Raw genomic sequence first — 25,208 nt, 5'->3', positions numbered from 1 at the left:
TTTTATATCATATTTTTACAGTACCTTTTCTATGTTTCAATATGTAAATACTTAATCAGTTATAGTTGCTTACAGTATTCCATACCATAACATGCTGTACAGGCTTATATATATAAGGTTATAAGATATAACCTAGGTATATTGTAGGCTATATGATCTAGGTTTTTGTAAGTACACTCTGTGATGTTCACACAATAACACAATCACCTAACAGTGCATTTCTCAGAATGTATCCTTGTGCAACTCATGACTGAATTAGTGTACTGCTTGGGTAAACAAACAAATGGATGGAATTTTATAGATTGTGACAGAAGTCATGAATCTAGATGTATAAATTTCTACACTAATTATGGGTTGGGGAGAGCTAATTATATTGACCTAATTGTTCTGTTCTTTTAATCATCAATAAATTGCATTTTGTCCCTATTCATCCTACTTATGTTTCTTTTATTTCTTTTTCTTTCTTTCTTTCTTTCTTTTTTCTTTTTCTGGAGCTTACTGGCTATCATGGCTTACTGCAGTCTTGAACTCCTAAGCTAAAGCAATCCTCCCACCTCAGCCTCCCAGGTAGCTGGGACCACAGGCTCATGCCACCATGCCTGGCTAATTTTTTAATTTTTAATTTTTCAGGTGCTCCTCACACCTCAGCCTCCCAAAGTGCTGGGATTACAGGCATGACCCAACACACACAGCCCCTATTCATATTTTTTAACCGTAGCTTCAGTTCTCGCTATCTTCTAACAGTCTGTGAACTGGACTCCATGTTCTCTTTCAGTGTCAAGACACTTAACTATCTTCAATTTTGTAAAAGCCCAAGACCTTATTTCTTCAAATATTGACTCTTCCCCAGTCTAAATTTTCTGTCTCTGAATTCTTTTGTTTCTTAACTGGTCTTTTATATGTTATTATTCTGTTTATGTTGTATTCTCAGTGATTTCCCTAAACAATTTAAAAATAAGAAAATCTTTTTTCAGCTCCTTTATTTCTTGTTTAATGGATTCTATTTGTTTTTTAACCTCTATGCAGATCCTAAGCATTTTTTTTTGAGGTTTTTCAATTACCTGTATTTCTTTAGATTGCTTTGGCTGCTGGCATTACCACCTTTAGTGGCTTTTTTTTTTTTTTTTTTTGTAAGGTTAAGTAGCATCGATTGTCTCATGAGAATTCTGTATATGTTGCTTTGTGCAGTAGGTTTGCTTACACCAGCATCACCACAAACAAGTGAGTAATGCATCGCTCTCTGATGTTGTGATGGCTACGACATCACTAGGCTACAGGAATTTTTCACCTTCATTATAATCTTATGGAACCGCCATCATACATGTGGTTTATCATTTACCAAAACATTATTATACAGCACGTGGCTGTATAACACAAGCTGGGTAACTTCTAAGCACTATATATTCTTTTTCTTTACTAATTATACATGTCCTATCTCATTTTAGAATCAGCTATTTTATTCCTTGTTTCCTCAGAAGAGACTTCCAGTAAACATTTACTAAATGAAGAAAGGACTAATTTATTAGAAACTAAATTAGACTATATATTAGCAGTCTGGATTTCAGTGCATTGCTTTACCAATTGATGTTCAAAAAAAATTTGGAAATAAATTGTGAATTATCAATTAATTCTTAATTTTCAACATATATCTTAAAAACACCTTCTAACCTACTTACTGGCTGGCATATGTCTGTGTGCTACCTTCCGATTTAGATCTAAAAAAAAAATGAAAATGTCTCATGTTAGTACTTAGAAAACTTGCCAACTTCATGAATTAAAATCAGTCCATTTTATAATCAGTATTATATCCTTATAAGACTAATTATTAAAAAATAAAATATTGTCCAAAGGTCAATGAACACAGATGCAAATAAATAACATTTTTATTTACCCATATACCTCATCCATAAGAAGGGCACATTTCAAATCCTGCAATGAGGAGAGTGTCAAAAACACCCAAATTTGCTTTTTCTGATCCCTTCTAAACACAGAATCTAGATCTGACCTTGAATGTCTGATTCTGACCTTCATAATCCAACTTTTGGTTTTTTATTCATTTTTAAAGAAAAGACTACCTCTGAGGCCAGAGATTTAGTAGCACTGCCTTAGAAGGAGCTGAAGCCCCAGGCCTTCGGATGCAGAGATGCTGTAAGTGAACTCTTTAACTAAACCAGGAGCCAGAAGGAGCCATTTCACCCATGAAATAGGAATAATAAAATTTCTGACCAGTGGCTTTTGGAATACAAGAGGGAAATATGCATAAATAGAGAGAAAAATGCATCGAGAAGAGAAGTAGGACTCCCAAGTATCATAAAAGTGCAGTTTCAGGACCCCAGTTCACACTCCCACAAATTCTTGAACACCATGCATGGCAAATTTTTAAAAAGATTTTTTCTTTAAGAAAGGAAAAATTAAACAACTGGTATGGTGAGGGTTCGTGTCCCCACCCAAATCTCATGTTAAATTGTAATCCCCATAATCCCCATGTGTCAAGAGAGAGACCAGGTGGAAGTAACTGAATCATGGTAGTGGTTTCCCCCATGCCTTTCTCGTGATAGTGAGTGAGTTCTCACGAGATCTGATGGTTTTATAAGAGGTTCTTCCCCCTCCGCTCAGCACTTCTCCCTCCTGCTGCCTTGTGAAGAAGGTGCCTTGCTTCCCCTTTACCTTCTGCCATGATTGCAGGTTCCCTGAGGCCTTCCCAGCCATGCTAAACTGTGAGTCAATTAAACCTCTTTCCTTTATAAATTACCCAGTCTTGGGCAGTTCTGTACAGCAGTATGAAAACGGACTAATACAACAACCTATATATATGTCTCTATAACACAGCACACACAGAATTCTCATGGGAAACATCAAAGACACTGAAGATAAACGAGTCTACCATTACAAACCACTAAGAGTTAATGTCAACACTACACTAAAACATGAATTCACGCAGCAAGAGCTACAAATGATTTGCTTTAAAAACACTTTAATCTGAGAATATTTAGACTCCTCATAGAGATCTTTGCAGGAATAGAATCCATAAGTCTAAAACAGGACAGAAAGAAAAGAAAAATTAGAGCAATGAAAGAGTAAACTAAGAAAATTAATCAGAATGTGAGATGCAGAGATTAAAAATATGTGAAAGTTGCAAATACTAAAAGCATACTTCTAATTCTGGCCAAGATGGGGTAAGACTAAATTTACCCTCCTGCCAGAATGTCTAAAAATACAGACAAAATGTATGAAACAATTGATTTCACACTTTGGCTACTAGACAGTGCAGTACACTGAACTTTGAGAGAAGGAAACAAGGTGAGCTCTATGATTGACTCTTCTTACTGCCTAGAGAGAGTTTTCAGGCTGTAATGCAATGACGGAAACTGAGGCAAATCCCAGTAGTCTCTCTGAGTTGAGGTGATAGAATTGGGGACCTAGGAAGGGCAAGGCAGCTAGGGTTCACAGGGCAGAACACCACAGAAAAAAATAAAATGCTTAGAAGGAATCCTGAGATTGGCGGAAGACCCCCTTCCCCGCCGCTTGCATCTTCTGCAGAGTACTGATGAATGCTTGCCAGTGAGGGAACTGCCTGAGCCAGAGTAAAACCATTTATCCAAAATGAACAAAGGGAATAATTTCTTGTGCTCACAGAAGGACAGGAATAGTTTGAGTTCCCACTACCTGAGTTGAATATATGGTAATTCAGAGTAAGATGTATAGAGTTACTCAGAATGGTACTGTCTTTTTATGGGTGACTATTCTGATCCTACTTAACAAAGTTTAAAATCAATGGTGTAAGAATAATTAAAAATTTTTGTACAAAATATACTATTTCCATACTTCTTAACATATATAAAAATTAATTCAAATTAGATATAGATCTAAAGGCAAAACCTAAAACTTTGAAACTTTTAGAAGAAATCATAGGAGAAAATCTGTGAACTTGGGTTAGGCAATTATTTCTTAGCTACAGCACCAAAATTATGATCTATAAAAAAAGAAATTGATACACTGGTTTTATTAAACATTTAAAACATTTTCTCTAAAGATTGCTAAAAGTATTAAAAGACAAGCCTTACACTGAGATAACATGTTTGCAGATTACATATATAATGATGGACTTATATTCAGAACATTCGAAATACAACAAATCCATCTCAAAAATGATCAAAAGATTTGAAAAATATGATAAAAAGGAAAATAACCCATAATTTGAATAGACATTTCTCCAGAGAAGGTATACAGATGGCAAATAACCATATGAAAAATTGTCAACATGATTAACCATTAGAGAAATTCAAATTAAAATTATAATAAGATACCACTACACAATATCAGAATTGGTAAAGTTAAAAAAAAAATGAGACCACATATTGACAAGAATGTGGAGAAACTACAACTCTCATACACTGGTGGCTAGAATACAAGATGACAAAACCACTTTGGAAAACATAGCTCTTTCTTTAGAATTTAAACATACACTTACTTTATTACCCAATTATTCTATTCCTGGGTATTAACCAAGAGAAGGAAAGCATATATTCACATAGAGACTTGTACCTGAATGTTCATGTTAAATACAGTAAGAAATTCTTCTTCAAAGATTTAGTTTGCTTAAGTTTGCTTGTCCTTTGTACCCTGCTTTCAAAGCCAGACTTCTTTACTCACTGTGTCTGCCTGCCCTGGTAAACAACCTTCCTGCCAGTCTTTATCTATAGAGCCCACAATCCACATCTGCTACCCACTCTGTAAATTACCTCTCCCATTGCAGTGGCTACTCCTGCCGAAACTGATCTTCCCACCTTCCCACCAGTGTAACCACATTCCTGCACTTTTCAAGTTAGTCAACCTGGTTCAGCTTAGATTGTGCAGTCCAACTCCAGCCAATGAAGGCATGACACAGTAGCAGGGACAAGCTGCGTTAGAAATAAAAACCCCTGCTTTCCTCTGTTCGGGGTGCTCTCATGGCAACCAGAACTATGAGAAGCACCCTTCTGCAGAAGTAAATTTGCCTTGCTGAGAGATCCTTTGTCTCAGTGCTGGTTCTTCTTTGTGGCACTGAGCATTTGTTTCCAGCGGTTCACAACAGCTTCATTTATAACACCTATAAACTGGAAATAACCCAAATATTCATCAACAGATAAACAGATTTTAAAAAATTAAGGTATATTCATACAGCTGAGTAGTTCTCAGCAATAAAAAGGAACAAACTATTGACACACACAAAAGCATGTATAAATATCAAAATAATTATGGTGATGTAAATAATCCAGACAAAGTACATATAATCATATGATATGATTTCATTTATATAAAATTCTAGAAAAGGAACTGTAAACTGTAGTGACAGAAGCAGATTAGTAGTAGTCTTGGATACCAGCCTGCAGCCTTTCCCCACCAGCACAGCCTCTCTCCACCCCCTTACCAGTGCGCATGGGCACACAGAACCCTCACCACCCTGCCTGCATGCACAAATGGGGGAACCCCCACTTACCCTGCCTGCATACACATATACATGGACCCACCACTGGCCCACCCCAGTGCTTTTGCTGGCAGCCCCCATTGGAGGGTTGTTGCCAGCAGACTGGGATCACCTTGGCCTCTCCAGTGCAGCAGGGGTTTAACATTAAGGGGACAGAGAACAAAGACACAGGCCGGGTCCCAACCCCCCAGGGATAGAGCACATACCCCAGGAAGGCTAATTTGAGCCTTGACCCCCTGAAAGCATCCAGAAATGAAGCCAATTGCCTAAGCCTAACTTATACCACAGTGAAACCCTTAAGGTATCAGAGAATGTAAAAGCAGAAAGCTCCATACAAAAGACAGCAATTTCAAAGATTAAGGGAACATCAGCCCATACAAATGAGAAAGAATCAATGCAAGAACTCTGACAACTCAAAAAGACACAGTGTCTTCTTAACACCAAACAACCACAATAGCTCTCCAGCTATTGTTCTTAACCCAGACTGAAATGGCTATAATGACAGACATATAATACTAATTCTGGATGGCAAGGAAGCTCATCGACATACAGAAGGTAGAAACTCAAGCCAAGGAACACAGCAACATGGTCCAAGAGTTAAAAGATGACATAGCCATTTTAAGAGAAAAATAAACTGAACTTCTGGAAATGAAAAACTCACTACAGGAATTTCATAAAGCAATTGAAAGCATTATAACAGAATAGACCATGCTGAGGAAAGAATCTCAGAGCTTGAAGACCATTTCTTTGAAACAACACAGGCAGACTAGAAAAAAGGAAAAATAATTTTTTAAATGAACAAAATATCAGAGTAACATGTGATTACATAGTGACCAGACCTGGGACTCGCTGGCATTCCTGAAAGAGACGAAGAGAAAGCAAGCAAATTGGAAAACATATTGGAGGATATTTCCACAAAAATTTTCCCAACCTCACTAGAGATGTTGACATGCAAATTCAGGATATTCAGGGAACCTCTGTGAGATACCATACAAGATGACCATCCCCAAGACACATAGTCATCAGATTCTCCAAAGGCAATGTGAAAGAATAAATCTTAAAGGCAGCTTGGGAGAAGGGGCAGGTCACCTACAAAGGGAACCCCAACAGGCTAACAGCAGAATTTTCTGCAGAAACCTTACAAGTCAGAAGAGATTGGGGACCTATATTCAGCATCCTTAAAGAAAAGAAATTTCAACCAAAAACTGTATATCCAGCCAAACTAAGCTTTATAAGCAGAGGAAAAATAAAATCTTTTTCAAACAAGCCAATGCTAAGGGAATTTGTTACCACCATACCTACCTTATAACAGGTCCTTAAGGGAAAGCAAAACATGGAAAGGGAAGACCATTACCTGCCACCACAAAACCATACTTACATACATAGGCCCCCGACACTATAAAGCAAATATGTAATCAAATCTATATAACAACCAGCTACCTGCCACCACAAAATCATACTTACATGCATAGCCCTGACACTATAAAGCAAATATATAATCAAATCTATATAACAACCAGCTACCTGCCACCACAAATTATACTTACACGCATAGCCCCCTGACACTATAAAGCAAATATATAATCAAATCTACATAACAACCAGCTAACACATGATGACAGGATCAAATCTGCACATAACAATATTAATGTTGAATGTAAATGGGATAAATGCCCCACTTAAAGACACAGAGTGGCAAAGTGTATAAAGAAGCAAGATCCAACTACATGCTGTCTTCAAAAGACCATCTCACCTGCAGTGACACTCATAAGCTTAAAGTAAAGGGAAGGAGAAAGATCCATCAAGCAAACAAAGTATAAAAAAGAGCAGAAGTTGCTTTCTTATTTAAGATAAAACAAACTTTAAACCAACAACAATAAAAAAGGACAAAGAAGAGCATTACATAGTGATAAAGGGTTCAATTCAACAAGACTTAATGATCCTAAATATATATGGGCCCAACAGTGTAACACCTGGATTCATAAAACAGGTTCCTAGAGACCTACGAAGAGATGTTGAGAACCACACAATAATCGTGTGGGAGACTATTTCAGTGGGAGACTTTAACACCCCCTGCAAGTGTTATGCAGATCATTGAGGCAGAAAACTAACAAAGGTATTTGGGACCTAAACGCGGCACTTGACCAAATAGACCTAACAGACATCTACAAAATACTCCACCCAACAGCACCACAATATAAATTCTTCACATCAGGACATAGCACATACTCAAAGAAAGACCACATGCTCAGTCATAAAGCACTTCTCAAAAAATTCTTAAAAACTTAAATCATACCAAACACACTCTCAGACCACAGTGCAATAAAAACAGAAATCAATGCCAAGAAATTTCAAAACCATACAATCACGTAGAAATTAACCTGCTCCTGAATGACTTTTTGGTAAATAATGAAATTAAGGCAGAAATAAAAAAATTCTTTGAAACTAATATAAACAAACATATAACATAACAGAAACTCCGGGACACAGCTAAAGTAGTGTTAAGAGGAAACTTTATAGTGCTAAATGCATACATCAAAAAGTTAGAAAGATCTCAGGTTAACAACCTAACATCACACCTAGAAGACCTAGGAAAACAAGAGCAAACCAACCCCGAAGCTAGAAGAAAATAAATAGCAAAATCCAAACTGAACTGAATGAAACTGAGACAAAATAATCCAGAGAAAAGATCAATAAAACTGAAAGCTTCTTTTTTAAGGAACAAATAAGATTGATAGACCACTAGCTAGATTAATTTAAAAAGAGATGATCCAAATAAACACACTAAGAAATGACCAAAGTGACATTACCTCTGACCCCACAGAAATTTTTAAAAATCTTCAGAAATTACAAACACCTCTATACACACAAACTAGAAAACCTAGAAGAAACAGACGAATACATAGAAACACACAACCTACCATGACTGAACCATGAAGAAACTAAAACCTTACACAGATCAGTTACAAGTATTATGCTCATTACCTGGGGGATGAAATCATTTATATACCAAACCCCAGTGACACACAATTTAACCCTGTAAAAAACATGCACATGTACCCCCTGAACCTAAATTAAAATTTGAAAAAGAAAAACAAAGTGGTAATCTGGGGATAGACAGGAAATGGGAGGAAAAGGCTAAGGAAGGGGATTACAAAGGGAAATAAGAAATTTCTTGAGGGCTACAGATACCTTTATCATCTTGATTATGTCGATGGTTTAATGGGTGTTACTTTTCAAATTATCAAAACATCAAATTATACACTGAAAATATGTGCAAATTATTGTATATCAACTATATATCAATAAAACAATATATTTAAAAGAGAGCAAACTATTGATACACATAATAACATGGTTGGATTTCAAATATATTAGCTATGGTATAGAAACCAGACTGGAAAGACCGCATAATGTATTAATCCATTTATACAAAGTTCTGATGGGCAAAACTGTAGGCACAGAAAACAGATCCACTAGTGCCCCGAACTGGAGTGGGGTGAGACAAAATTTTTTGGATGACAGAACTGCTCTATATTTTATTGAGCTAGTGGTATGTGTATATATTTGCTAAACTCTTAACACTGCATGCACTAAAAAATAATGAATTTCATGATATGTAAATTATACCCCAGTTTTTAAAAGCCCTATTCCAATCGCAAAAGAAAAACAATGAAAAGGAAGAAAAGAAGATGAAGAAAAAGGAGGAAATAGAGAACAACCACCACCACAACCATGGAGGCTAGAATGGGGACACTAAAGTACAGGAAGTTCAGAAGGAGAAAAAAAGGCAGAATGGGGAAGTCAATTATTGCAGAGATAAGGGCTGAAAATTTTCATAACTTATAGAAAAATAAAGTTTAAGTATAAAGATAAAAAATGAATTGATTAGACTGATAGCAGACATCCCATAAACAGTACATGCTAAAATTTAAAGGCATATCCTTAAAAGGCTTACAAAAATAACTGTTCACCTAAAGTTCCATACCCATATAACCTATAATTAATATTGAACATAAAACAAAAAAAATCAGTAATAAACATCAAACAGATTATTACATGTAGAACATCACTGTAATGTACTTCCTCCAGAATAAAATGGAACCTACAGCAAATATATGCAAACTGAATAAATAGGAGAAATGGATAAATTCCAAGAAAGATACAACATATCAAGACTGAATCGTAAACAGAACACCTAACCAAGCCTGGTGCCTCACACCTATAATCCCAGCACTTTGCAAAGCCAAGGTGGGCAGATCACTTGAGGCCAGGAATTTGAGACCAGCCTAGCCAACATGGTGAAACCCCATCTGTATTAAAAATTTAAAAAAAAATAGCCAGGCATGGTGGGGCGCACCTGTTGTCCCAGCTACTCTGGAGGCTGAGGCCCGAGAATCACTTGAACCTGGGAAGGGGAGGTTGCAGTGAGCCTAAAACACACTACTGCACTCCAGCCTGGGCGACAGAGCAAGAGAAAAAGAAAGGATGGAAGGAAAGAAAGAGAGAAGTAGAGAGAGGGAGTGAAAGAGAGAGAGGGAGAAAAAGGGGAAGAGAGAAAGAGGGAGGGAGGGATGGAGAGAAGGAGGGAGGTAGGAAGGGAGGGGAACATCTGAACATATCAAATAAGAAGTAGAAGATTGCAGGAATAATCAAAAACTCCCAACTACAAAAGGCCCTGAATAGCCAAACAATCCTGAGAAAAAAGAGTAAAGCTGGAAGAATTGTACTACCAGACTCAAAATATACCACAAAGCTGAGAAGCCAAAACAGCATGATACTGGCATGAAAACAGACACTTAGACTAATGGAACAGAATAGAGTACCCAGAAGTGAATCCACATATCTACAGCCAATTGAATTTTGACAAGGTGCCAAGAATATTCATTGGAGAAAGGGCAGTCTCTTCATTAAATAGCCCTGGGGAAAACTGGATATCCACATGCATAGGAATGAAACTGGACCCCTACCTCTCAGTCTATACCAGAAAAAAAAGCAACAACTCATAATGGATCAAAGGCCTACATATAAAATCCAAAATAATGAAACTCATAGAAGAAAATATAGGGGAAATGATCAGGACATTGGTCTGGGAAAAGATTTTATAAATAAGACTTCAAAAGCACAGGTGACAAAAGCAAAAATAAACAAATGGGATTATATCAAATTAAAAAGTGTCTGCACAGCAAAAGAAACAGCATAGTGAAAAGACAACCTACAGAACATGAGAATATATTTGAAAACTGCTGGATTAATACCAAGACTATACAATGATTTCAAATATCTCAACAGGAAAAAAGCAAACAATTAGATTTAAAAATGGGCAGATAAACTGAACAGACATTTCTCAAAAGGAGACACACAAATGGCCAACAAATATGAGAAAAAATGTTCAACATCACTAATAATCATAGAAATGCAAATCAAAACCACAATGAGGTAATCTCTCACACCAGTTAGTATGGCTTTTATCAAAAAGACAAAAAAAAAATAAAAAATGCTGGCAAGAATGCAGAGAAAAGGGACACTGTTTATGGGAATGTAAACTAGGATAGCCACTATGCAGAACAGCAGGGCAGCTCCTCAAAAAACAACAAAAGCAACTACCATATGAACGAGAAATCCCACCACTGGGTATTTATCCAAAGGAAAGGAAACCATTGTATCGAAGAGACATTTGCACCACCATGTCTACTGCAGCACTATTTATAATAGTCAAGATACGGAATCAACCTGTTTCCAACAATAGATGGATAAAGAAAATGTGGTGTAGATACACAATGGAATATCATTTAGCCACGAAAATAAAATCCTGTCATTCACCACAACACAGATGGAACTGAAGTATGTTGTTAAGTGAAATAAGCCAGGAACAGAAAGTTAAACACCGCATGTTCTCACTCATATGTGGAAGCTAAAAAAAAAGTTGATCTCAGAAGTAAAATGTAGAATAGAAGATACTAGAGGCTGTGAAGGTTAGGGGGGACGGAGGGATAAGGAAAGATTTGTTAAAGTCTACAAAGTTACAGCGAGATATGAGAAAAAAGTTCTAATTCTTTATATCACTGTAGGATGACTATAGTTAACAATAATATATAGTTTCAAATAGCTAGAAGGAGGATACTGACTCCTCCCAATACAAAGAAATGATAAATATTTGAATGATATATCTGCTAATTACCTTGATCTGATCACTATACATTATATATACTGAAACATCCCTGTGTGCCCCATGGATATGTACAATTATTATTTGGAAAATTTAAAAATATATGAAAAAATAAAACTTGCAATTAAAAAAAAATCTCCCGACAAAGAAAAAAACAGAACCAGATGGTTTCACTGGTAAATTCTACCAAACTTTTATAACATAATTAATACTAATCCTTCTCAGACTCCTCCAAAAAACTGAAGAGTAGGGAACACTTTCAAACACATTTTATAAGGCCAGTATTACTCTGATACCAAAGTTAGACAAGGACATTATAAGAAAAGAAAATAATAGGCCAATATCCTTGATTAACATAGATGTAAAAATCTTCAACAAAATACTAGTGAACTGACTTTAACAGAACATTTTAAGAATCATACACCATGATCAAGTGGGATTTATATTTGTGATGCAAGGATGGCTGAAAATACACTCAACAGATACAGGAAACAAAATTCAACATATTTAATTAAAACTCGCAACAGTTCATCATAGAAGAAATATACTGCAACATAACAAAAGCCATGTATTACAAGCCCACAGCTACATTAAACTTAACAGTGAAAAGCTATCAATAAAAGTTTTGGTCTAAGATCAAGAATAAAACAAGAAGCCCCTCTCGCCATTTCTATTCAACATAGTACTAGAAGGCCTAGCCACAGGAATTAGAAAAGAAATAAGAAGAAAAGGAAATCCAAATTGAATAGGAAGAAGTTGTCTCTGTTTTCAGATGACATGACCTTATATGTAAAAAACTTGACATTTGCTAAGGGAGTAGATCTTAAGTGTTCTCACTACATACACAAAAAGAGGTAATTATATGAGGTGATGGATGTGTTAATTACAGTAATCGTGATAATCATTTTACAGCATATACATATATCAGGCAAATCATCAATTTTTATTTGTCAATCATATCACAATAAATCTAAGGGAAAAAAGATAATTGAACCTAGAATGAAAAAGTAGGATTCCAACAGGAATTATGATTGTGGTGTTGGTAAACAAATCACATGATAAAATGTGGTAATACTATACACACACATAAATGAATGCATACAAACACTAGCAAATCTGAATAAGATCTTTAGTTGTATTAAAAGTATTGTACCAATACCATTATACTGGCTGTGGAAATACAGTGTTCATGTAAGATGTTATCATTGGAAAAAGCTAGGCAAAGTGTACATGAGAGCCCTGTGCAATTTTTGCAACTTTTTGTCCATAAATTATTTCAAAACAAAACAATTTTTAGAAAAGGAATGGTGAGTAAGACTGGGAAATATACTGGAAAATCCTAGTATTCACTGACTAAACATAAAGATGATAATAACAAAAATAACACTGACTTATTTGGGAGAAATTTGAAAGTCAAATGACAAACATTGAAAATGGAAGGAGTTAAATGACTGAAGTCCTTGGGTTATTTCCAAGAAGACTATATGTAATGATTAAATTTAGACATTATATAACATTAACTACAAATACTAAAATGTAAAGAAAATCACTAAGACAAAAACAGAATACAAAAATGTCCAGAGTTAAAGAAAAAAAAAAAGAACAGAAAAATGAAACCATTCGAGACCAGCTGCTGACATGGAGAAACCCCGTCTCTACTAAAAATACAAAAAATTAGCCAGGCATGGTGGTGCACACCTGTAATACCAGCTTCTGGGGAGGCTGGGGCAGGAGAATCACTTGAACCCGTGGAGCTAAGGTTGCAGTGAGCCAAGATTGCGCCTCTGCACTCCAGCCTGGGCAACAAGAGCGAAGCTTCGTCTCAAAAAAGAAAGAAAAATGAAACCAAGAAAATAGATTATAGAAAAAGAAAAAAAATACCAAAAAACATGGTAAATAGGAAAAAAATAGGATGGCAAATTTCAGCCTAAACATAAGTCATCATGCATTAAGCATATGAGCATAACAAACTCCATTAGTGCATTTCATATAAAGGCTGTTATAAGACACCAGCTAAATGCAAAGACAGATTGAGAAAAAAACGAAAAAAGATGTACCAGGTAAACGTCATTTTTAAAGAGAAAGTTGATATAGCAATCTAAAACAGTGAAAATTGTATTTAAGATATTATTAGTAATGATTAAAGGAAAATACACCAAGAAAACTTAACTAAAATAAACATTATGCATTTAGTCACTGCCTCAGAATATCTGAAGCGAAAATTTCAACAATCAGAGGGAAAGCTACAACCCACTGAAAATTTTACTTTGCCTCTCACAGAAGACAAAGTATCCAACAGACAGGAAAAAAAACCCAGTATGTATAAAAATGATTTGAAACAACACAATTTAAAAGTTTGTCCTAAAAACATTGGAGGACACATATCAAGCTTACCCATTTATAAAAATTTACTTCATTTTTTGTTCCAACATTTAAGAGAATCACATAGACAAGTTTCTCAAAATAAGCTAATAAAATTAGAAAATTATTTTTAAAACAATGAAAATAAATCATATAATTGAAAACTAAAGACTACAATTGATTCATTACTTAAACAAGAAATCCTGCTAGATTTTTCAAATTTTTTTAACTGAATGTCGACTATCATTTAAAAACTGGAGAGTATAGAGAAAATGATATATATGGAGAAGGTTTTTGCTATTAAGGTATTTCTTATTTTAGAAAATAAGAAGGGTTGAAAACTAATAAAGCATTAAAATCAAGAAATCCAGAGTCACAACAGAGCAAAGGTAAAAAGACCAGAAAGGAGGAAAAAGAGCAAAACTTAATATAAAAAACAATAGAAATAGAGACCTCAATGAAACCAAAAGTTCTGTTTCAAATTACTAATAAAATAAAAACACCTCTGAGCAGACTGCTCACAAAAAAAGAAAAAAAAAGACAAAACAAACAAACCAAAATTGAAAAAGAAATGCATCTGCAGAGAAAGTATAGCTATTTAAAATTATACATAAAACAATACTAGGTAGGTTATGGGATATGGATAATGCCATGTGTATTAAAAACATGTAAGATACACAAACATTCAGTGTAGACATCCTCTACAGGGAGGGAAGCGGATCATACCAGAAGGAATTGCAGCTGCAAATACAATGGCTTATTTTATAAGAGAAACAAGAAAAATATTAACATCTGTTTATTTCCCATGGTGGGCAAGAGGATGTTTGTCACGTTGTTCTCTGTCTTAGTGTTTGAATTATGTCTTGAAAAATAAAAATGTAATAATCTAAATTATAAATTTCCCTTCTGAAAATTTAACCCAAAGAATATTTTTAAAATTATTTCTTATATGAGCCAGCAATGTGAATTAAAATATTTAGTCTGTAGTAAGGCCCAGAAATCTGCATTTTTAATAAATACTTCTGCTGTAGATGATACAGATTATCCCCTTTGATAAGAAAAGAACAGATATTACACATTTGACTTCTTCCTCTCTCAACGAACAGTTCAATGACTTTGGCAAACTATGTAAACTACACTTCCAAATCTTTGTGTCTTAAAAACGAGTATTCACAGCTACCTCATAAAATTAAATGACATATTGATGTAATACTCAAAATCCCAGTGATATGTAAAGTATTGCTGCTGCTCGTGATATTGTCTTACATATAACTAGATTCAAATGGTACTAATGTTTAACTTCGGAACACAAATGCAATTTACTCGCTACTTGGGAATTCCTCTTCCTTGGTGAACCACTTTTTCAACTGTTTCCTTGCCAAAACTATTGCAGTTGTTACAATGAGAATAGGAAGAGCAATGAGGAAACCTAGAAGCCAGGTGTTTTCAGTCTTCCCAGATGCTCTTTCCATGATTGAACCTAAAAACAGAAATACAAAAAAAATCAAAATAAAAAAATTAAACTATCTACTTTTACTTTCAAGTTGCAACACATTCATTAAAATGTTCTGAATTTGTATTGTTATTCAAGGAACATGGAAAAAATCATTATAGAATTGTAATCATAATCCTTGGGGCTATCTCTACAACCTTTCATTCTAAAAGCAGGGAAACCAAGTTTTAGAAAGTTCAAGAGTATTCAAGTCTCACAGCAGCTACAGCAAAATCTCACTATAACCCTCTAAGTAGGGACAAAAAAATTCAATGATATACAACATGGGATGGTGTAATTGCATGCTTATCCAAAAATGCACTCTTACAAGGTGCATTATCAAAGGAATTCAGTGTATTTGTGTATATCCTACTTTTCTTTGGTAGATTGTTGGCTTTTGGCCTTGGGGATCATGTTTATAAATGGGGTCATTGCAATACTACTAAAAGGGCACTGGCATAAAAATTAGAAGAATTGATTCCTAATCCTAATTCTGTCCCTTGCTATCACTGGATACATAGACCTAAACATATTCTCTAAACTCCATGAGGAGAAGAACTTCATTTTGCTCACTGTACATCCCCAGTGTGTAGACCAGCACCTGAACCTGGCATATATTAAGACTTCAATAAACATTTGCTAACTCAATAAATGAATTAATGACAGAAATGGAAGCTGTGGGGCACAAACAGAATAATATGCCAGCATCACTTCTGTCATCTCCTAAGCAGAAATTGATGGATTTTTCTGATTTAAATGATAAACTCCTTCAGAGTAAAATCTTGTCTTCTATTTCGTTTCTTCTATAACAGAAACACAGTAACAGTACTAGACACAGAGCAAATGTCGTTTGTTTAGAGCTGAGGTCACAGGATCAGTCATAAAGCTGAGGAAGAGAGGTTGAAAATATTCTAAAAGATAAAGTCAATGGTATCAGGAAAGAGAAATTTTAAAAGGTATTCAGCTTGAATTATGATATTTTAATGTTAGAAAAAAGAGCAAGACAAGATCGGGCACATTCAGGCTGGTATGGCCATAGACAATAAGGCTATAGTCACCAAAACAGCATCGTACTGATAAAAATAGACACACAGACCAATGGAATGGAATAGGGAATCCAGAAATAAAGCCAAGTGCGTACAGCCAACTGATCTTCAACAAAGCAAACAAAAACATAAAATGGGGAAAGGACACCCTATTCAACAAATGACACTGGGATAACTGGCAAGCCATATGTAGAAGAATTAAACTGGATCCTCATCTCTCACCTTATACAAACATCAACTCAAGAGGGATCAAAGACTTAAATTTAAGACCTGAAACCATAAAAATTCTAGAATATAACATCAGAAAACTATTCTAGACATTGGCTTAGGCAAAGCGTTCATGAGCAAGAACCCAAAAGCAAATGCAACAAAAACAAAGATAAATAGAAGGGACTTAATTAAATTTAAAAGCTTCTGCGAAGCAAAAGATATAATCAGCAGAGTAAACAGACAACCCACAGAGTGGGAGAAAATCTTCACAAACTATGCATCTGACAAAGAACTAATATCCACAATCTATAAGGAACTCAAACAAATCAGCAAGGAAAAAAGGAATTCCATCAAAAAATGGGCTAAGGACATAAACAGGAAACTCTCAAAAGAAGATATACAAATGGCCAACAAACATGAAAAAATGCTCAACATCACTAATGATCAGGGAAATGCAAATCAAAACCACAACGCAATACCACCTTACTCCTGCAAGAATGGTCGTAATTTAAAAATCAAAAAATAATAGATGTTGGCATGGATGTGCTTAAAGGGGAGCGCTTTTACGTTGTTGGTGGGAAAGTAAACAAGCACAACCACTACGAAAAACAGAATGGCAATTTCTTGAAGAACCAAAAGTAGATCTACCATTTGATCCAGCAATCCCACTATTGGAAATCTACCCAGAGGAAGTCATTATATAAAAGTCATTACATAAAAAGATACTCACACAAATGTTTATAGCAGCACAATTTGCAATTGCAAAAATATGGAACCAGCCCAAATGCCCATCAATCTGTGAGTGGATAAAGAAAGTGTGATATATATATACACCATGGAATACTACTCAGCCATTAAAAGGAACAAAATAATAGCATTCACAGCAACCTGGATGGAGTTTGAGACCATTATTCTAAGTGAAGTAACTCTTCACTTGGAGAATGGAAAACCAAATATCATATGTTCTCACTCATAAGTGGGAGCTAAGCTATGAGGACACAAAGGCATAAGAATGATACAATGGACTTTGGGGTATTGAGGGGAAGGATGGGAGTAGGTGAGGTATAAAAGACTACACATTGGGTACAGTATACACTGCTTGGGTGATGGCTGCACCAAAATCTCAGAAATCACCACTAAAGAACTTATCCATGTTACCAAAATCCACCTGTTCCTCAAAAACCTATTGAAATAAAAAAATTAATTGATTAGTTAATTATAAAGAAAAGAGAGCAAGATTAAGATGGCATGTTTGGTTTCCATTCCTTGAGAGAATTCTGGTTACCTTTTCATTACAAATATCAGTTGCCTTGTAAGTGGCAAAATCGAACTTTGTTGTAGTGAAGATAAGCAATTTGAGAATTTTATTAAATGGATATTTAAAGAGACAGATACTTGCCCATATCTTCCTCAGGAAATATGGAAAATCCTTTGGAACGTGTTTGGCAGTTTGGAGGATTATAGCCTGGCGAACAATGGCACTTGTTTCTGGAATCACACACCTAGGATCATTTTGAAAAATTAAATGACTGTTGTAAAATATTTTCTCAGAGAAGGTGATCATCAAGCTTACTTTTGTACCATAATCTAGTGTAATTTTGTTTATTTAGAGCAACAGTCTCACATATCAAATGTTTGGTTTCTTAGACTAAAACACAGACACACACACACACAAAGCAAAAAAAAAAAAACTATAAAGTGAGGCTCTCAATATTTGCATCAAGAAAATTTGACACCTTGAAATGTTTACCTACAAATTCACCATGCAATTTCAAAAATGCATACTTAAATTCTAATGAAAATGTGACCCCTCCGGTGACATGCTGGAGCCAGCATATATGAGTCTATCTTTGAGCTGTTTTCATCCATCGCTTTATATGTCTCTATTTTATGACAATAACATACTGTTCTGGTTACTGTACCTTTGTACTATATTTTGAAAAACTTTGTTCTTCTTTTTAAAAACTGCTTCTAATTATCTGGATTTTTTTCATCTTATATAATTTTTTTATTTTCTATTTCTTTGAAAAATAACTTGGAGATTCTGATAAGGATTGCATTGAATCTGTAGATAATTTTGACTATTAGGGATAGTTTAACAGTATTAATTTCTTCAATCCATGGAATATCTTTCAATTTTTTGTGTCTCCTTTAATTTTTTTCATGTTTTATAGTTTTCAGCGTACAAGTCTTTCACCTCCTTGGTTTGTTTTAAACCTAAGTATTTTATTCTTTTTGATGCTGTTGTAAATGGGATTGTTTAACTAATCTCCTTTCCTGACTGTCTGTTTTTGATGTATAAAAATGTAACTGATTTTTGAGTGTTGTTTTTGTGTCCTGCAACTTTACTGAATTCATTATTTCTTCTACTAGTTTTATGGAACCTTTATGGTTTCCTATGTATACAATCATGGCATTTGCAAACAGAAGCTACTTTATTTCTACTTTCCCATTTGGATGCCCTTTATTTCTTTTCCTTGCCTCATTGCTTCATCTAGGAATTCCAGTACTAAGTTGAATGGAAGTGCAGAGACTGAGTATCCTTACATTGTTATAGATCTTAAAGTAAAGGCTTTCATTATTTCACCATTGAGTATAATTTTAGCTGTGGACTTTTTACATACAGGCTTTCTGCTATTCCTAATGTATTGAGTTTTTATAATGAAAGGGTGTTTGATTTTGTCAAATGCATTTTCTGCATCATAATGTCATAAAGTAAATTTATCTTTCATCTTCTTAATGTGGCCTACCACATTAATTGATCTTTGTATTTTGAACCATCCTTGTATCCCAGGAATAAATCCCATTTGGTCATAGTGTATGATTCTTTTAATGTGCGGCAAATATAGTTTGTTAATGTCTTGCTGTAAATTTTTGCATGCATGTTTGTAGATATATTAGCCTGCAATTTTATTTTCTTGTTTAATTCTTCTGTAAATGTTTAACAGAATTCATTTGTGAAGCCCCCTAGTCCTGAGATTTTCTTCGCTAGAAAGTTTTGTTTACTGATTTAATCTCTTTATTTGTTGTTGTTCTGTTCAGGCTATTTATTCTTGATTCAGTCTTGGCAGGTTGTATCATCCTAGGAATTTATCAATTTCTTCTAGGTTATCCAAAGTGTTGGTGTATAAATATACACCACAGTATCTTCTTAAAAAATTTCTGTGACATCAGTTGTAATATCCGCTCCTTCATTTCTGATTTTGAGTCTTATTTCTTTTTTTTCTTGCTATTTTACCTAAGAGTTTGTCCATTTTTTCATCTTTTCGAAAACTCAACTCTTAATTTCCTTGATTTTGTCTATTATTTTTCTATTTTCTATCTTATTTGTGCTCTAATCTTCATAACCTCCTACTGCAAACTTGGGGTTTGTTTGTTAAATTTTTTTCTAGTTTCTTGAGGTGTAAAGTTAGAATGTTTATTTGAAATCTTTATTCTTTTTAATGTAAGAATTTATCACTATAAATTTCCCTTTAGTACTGTTTTTGCCACATCCCATTATTTTTTTCATTTTTTGTTTGTCTTGAGATATTTTCTAATTTCCCTTTTGATTTGTTGTTTAGCCCAATGGTCGTTCAATTGTGTGTTATTTAGTTTTCATGTGTTTTTTAAGTTTTCCCACTTTCTTTTAATATTAACTTCTAGCTTCAATCTAATGTGGTCAGAAAAGATACTTGGAGTGATGTCAGTCTTCTTAAATTTGTTAAGACTTGTCTGGTGACTTAATATGTGGTCAGCAATTCTGAGCAAAAAGAACAAAGCCAAATGCATAACATTATCTGACTTCAAGTTATACTACAGAGCTATAGTAATCAAATCACCATGGTACTGGCATAAAATCAAACACATAGACCAATGGAACAGAATAAAGAATCCGGCTACAAATACATGCATTTACACCAATTCATTTTCAACAAAGGCACCAAGAATGTACAACAGAGAAAGAACAGTCTCTTCAATAGATGGTGCTGGAAAAATTCCATAACCATATGCAGAAGAATAAAACTTGATCATTATCTTTCACTGTGTACAAAAATAAAATCAAAATGTACTCAAGACTTAAATCTAAGAACCAAAACTATAAAACTACCAGGAGAAAATGTAGGAAAATAGTTCTAAGACATTGATTATGTAATTATTTTTTGGATATAACCTCAAAAGCACAGGAAACATAAGCAAAAATAAACAAATGGGATTACACCAAGCTAATTCTACACAGCAAAAGAAGCAATCAACAAAGTGAAGAGACAACCACAGAATAAGAAAAAATATTTCCAAACTATCCATCTGACAAGGGACTGACAATCAGAATATATAAGGAGCTCAAATAACTCAATAGGAAAAAACTCCACAAATCATATGATTAAAAAAGTGGGCAAAAGATCTGAATAGACATTTCTCAAAATAAAACATACAAATGGCCAACAGGTATATGAAAAAATGTTCAACATCACTAATTATGAGAGAGATGCAAATCAAAATTATGAGATATAATCTCAATCCAGTTAAAATGGCTTATAAAAGCCATTTTTTGGATAACAAAAAGACCATTCTTTTTGCTCCATCTTTTTGTTATCAAAAAGATGGAACAGCCAGTGCTGGCGAGGCTGTGGAGAAAAGGAAAGCCTCACACACTATAGGTGGGAATGTAAATTAGTACAGCCACTATAAAAAATTGTGTGGAGATTCCTCAAAAAAACTAAAAATAGAACTACTATATGACCCAGCAATTCTACTACTGAGTAAATAACCAAAAGAATGGAAATCAACACTTCAAAATGCTATCTGCACTCCCATGTTTATTGTAGCATGATTCACAATAGCCAAAATATAGAATCAACGTGTCCATGAATAGATGAATAAATAAAGAAAATGTGGGATACATACACAATGTAAAACATAGGCTATAAAAATAATGAAATCCCATCACTCGTAGCAACATGGATGGAACTGGAAGTCATTATGTTAAATGAAATAGGCTAAGCACAGAAAGATAAATATCACATGTTCTCACTCTTATGTGGAAGCTAAAAAAGTGGATTCATGAAGAAACAGAGTAGGTGGGTGGTTACCAGAGGCCAGAATGTGTAATGGGAGGAAAGGATGAAGAGAGGTTGATTAATAGGTACAAATATCCAGTTTGAAAGAAGAAGTAAGACCAAGTGTTTGACAGATCAGTAGGATGACCAGAGTTTAAAATAACCTATTGTATATTTCAAAAATAGCTAGAAAAATAAATTCAAATGTTTTAGCATAAAGACAAATATGTAAAGTGATGGATATCTTAATTATACTGATTTGATTTTTATGAATTATATGAATGTATTATCATTTATACCCCCACAACAGGTACAACTATTGCCAATAAAAAATAAAATTAAAATAAATAAATAAAACAATTATACTTCATATGCTGAAAGCTCTAATGGATAAAGTAGACTGCATGTAAGAACAGATGGGCAGTGCAGGCAGAGAGATAAAAATTCTAAGAAAGAATCAAAAAGAAGTACTAGAGATCAAAATCACTGCAACAGAAATGAAGAATGCTTTTGATGGGCCCGTAAATATAATAATTATGGCTGAGATGAGAAAAGATCTCTGAGCTTGAGGATATCTCAATAGAAACTTCTAAAACTAAAAAGTCAAAAAAAAAAAGGTTGAAAAAACAGAACAGAATATCCAAGAACTGTGGGACAACTAAAAAAATGCATAACATACATGTAATGAGGATACCAAGAGGACAAAAAAGAATGGAATAGAAGAAATATTTGAGGCAATAATAGCTGATAATTTTCCAAAATTAATGTCTTACAACAAATCACAGATCAAGCAACCCATGCCACAAAAAAATCAGGATAAATGCCAAAAATTTATACCTAGACATAATAACTTTCAAACTACAGAAAATCAAAGATAAAGAACAAATTTGGAAAGAAGCCAGAGGGAGAAATTACCATATCTATAGAGGCACAAAGATAAAAATTATACTAGACTTCTCTTCAGCAACCACACAAGCAAAAAGAGTGAGGAGTGAAATATTTAATCCTTTGAAATTATCTTGCAAAAGTGGAAATGAAATAAAGACTCTCAGACAAGCAAAAATTGAGAGTATATATCACCAGTAGACATGCCTTTGAAATAAATGTCAGAAGAGATTCTTCAGAGAGAATGAAAATCACAAAGGTCAGCAAATGTTATTTACATAAAAAGAATGGTATTAGAGAAGGAATTAAGTGAAAGTAAACTAAAAATTTTTATTTTTCTTATTCTTAATTGATGTTACAGATAATTGTTTGCTGAGATGGGTTCACTATTAAATTCTACCAAACACTTAAGGGAGAAATTATACCAATTTTCTATAATCTCTTACAATCTCTTTCAGAAGCCAGAAGCAGAGGGGATGCTTCCTCACTCATTCTATCAGGCCATCCTTACCCTAATATCAAAACTAGAGAAAAATATTACAAGAAATGGAAACTACAGAAAAATGTCTGTAGATGCAAAGATGCAAAAAACTCTCACTATACATTAGTAAATCAAATTCAACAATGCATAAAAAGAATTATACACCACAACCAAGATTTATTGCAGGCATGTAACTGGTTCAACATTAGAAAATTAGCTGATGTACTTCATCTCACATCAATAAGCTAAAGAAGAAAAATCACATTATCCTATCAATAAATACAGAAAAAGCATTTAACATTAAAAAGCCAACACTCAGGCCGGGCACGGTGGCTCATGCCTAAAATCCCAGCACTTTGGGAGGCCAAGATGGGCAGATCACAAGGTCAGGAGATCGAGACCATCCTGGCTAACACAATGAAACCCCGTCTCTACTAAAAATACAAACAAATTAGCCGGGCATGGTGGCAGGCGCCTGTAGTCCACCTACTCGGGAGGCTGAGGCAGGAGAATGGCGTGAACCTGGGAGGCGGATCTTGCAGTGAGCCGAGATTGCGCCACTGCACCCCAGCCTGGGCAACAGAGCGAGAGTCCATCTCAAAAAAACAACAACAACAAAAAAAGCCAACACTCATTTGTGATTTAAAAGTAAACTAACAGCAAACTAGGAATAGAGGGAAATTTTTTCATCTAACAAAATATCAAACAAAAAAACCTACAGCTGACATCATACTTAATGGTGAGATATTAGACACTTTCCCACTAAGATAAGGAGCAATGCAAGGACGTCTCCTCTCACCACTCCTATTTCAATATCATACAGGAAGTTCTAACTAATACAATAAAATAAGAAAAAAAGGTATGCTGATTGGGAAGGAAGAAATAAAACTGTCTTTGTTCATATATGACATAAACATCAACTTAGAAAATCTAAAAAGAATTGAAGAACTCTTGGAACTAACAAGTAATTGTAGCATGGTTGCAACATACAAGGTTAATGCACAAAAGCCAACAATTTTCCTATACACCAGCAATGAACAAATGAAACTTGAAATTAAAGACATGATACTATTTGCATTAGCCCCCCCAAAAAATGAAGTACTTGGTATAAATCTAACAAAATATATATAAGATCAATATGAAAAAAACTACAAAACACTGATGAAGGAAATAAAAAAGGACTAAATAAATGAAAACACATTACATGTGCATGGATAGAAAGACTCAATATTGCCAAGATATCAGTTCTTACTAATTTGATCTACAGATGGAACACAATCCCTGTCAAAATCCCAGCAAGGTGTTTTGTGGAAATCAACAAACTGATTCTAAAGTTTCTATGGAGGCACAAAAGATCAAGAATAGTCAAATTACCATTGAAAGAAAAAGAACAAAGTCAGAAGACTAACACTACCCAACTTCAACATACTGCAAGTCTGTAGTAATCAAGGCAATATGATATAGGAGAAAGAATAATCAAATGGATCAATGAAATAGAATAAGGAGCCCAGAAACTGACAAACATAAATCTAGTCAACTGATCTCTGACAAAGGAGCAAAAGCAATACAGTAGAGAAAAGAAAGACTTCAACAATTGGTGCTAGCTAGACATCAAAATGCAGGGAAAAAAAAAAAAGAATCTAGACACAAACCTATCACCCTTCAAAAAGTTAATCCAGAATGGGTCATAGGCCTAAATGTAAAATGCAAAGCTAAAAAACTCCTAGAAGATAACTCAGAAAAAAAAAAAAAAAAACCTGGATGACCTTGGGTATTGCATAGACTTTTTTAGATACAATACCGAAGGCACAATCTATGAAAGAAATAATTAAGAAGCTGGGCCTCATAAAATTAAAATATTCTCTGTGAAAAGCACTGTCAAGAGAATAAAAATATAAGCCACAGAATGGAAGAAAATATTTGCAAAAGACACATCGGATATGTGACTGTTATTCAAAATATGAAGAGAAAACTTAAAATTCAACAAGAAAACAAACAACTTGATTTTAAAATGGGCAAAAGACTTTAAAAGGCCCCTCACCAAAAAAAATACATAGA

The 25,208-nt window shown here is 34.4% G+C and overlaps 1 protein-coding gene across 29 annotated transcripts in view; it reads right to left on the bottom strand.

The window, feature by feature from the left end:
- Positions 1 to 25,208, bottom strand: part of ADAM32 (ADAM metallopeptidase domain 32) — a 203,450-nt gene that overhangs the window by 18,469 nt on the left and 159,773 nt on the right. For all 29 annotated transcript variants that reach the window (XR_008527866.2, XR_008527867.2, XM_054561463.2 and 26 more), the window contains 3 exons: positions 18,145 to 18,247; positions 15,321 to 15,477; positions 1,677 to 1,715 (listed from right to left, as the gene is read on the bottom strand). Coding sequence is in view for 27 of the 29 variants with exons in the window: in XM_054561463.2 (XP_054417438.1) it covers positions 1,677 to 1,715; positions 15,321 to 15,477; positions 18,145 to 18,247 (299 nt within the window). In the remaining 2 variants the exon portion in view is untranslated. The remainder of the gene's footprint in view (positions 1 to 1,676; positions 1,716 to 15,320; positions 15,478 to 18,144; positions 18,248 to 25,208) is intronic.

The sequence above is a fragment of the Pongo abelii genome, chromosome 7, assembly GCF_028885655.2.
Source record: "Pongo abelii isolate AG06213 chromosome 7, NHGRI_mPonAbe1-v2.0_pri, whole genome shotgun sequence".
NCBI lineage: Eukaryota > Metazoa > Chordata > Mammalia > Primates > Hominidae > Pongo > Pongo abelii.
Note: the sequence above shows the minus strand (reverse complement) of the source record. Positions and strands in the feature narration are given on the sequence as shown.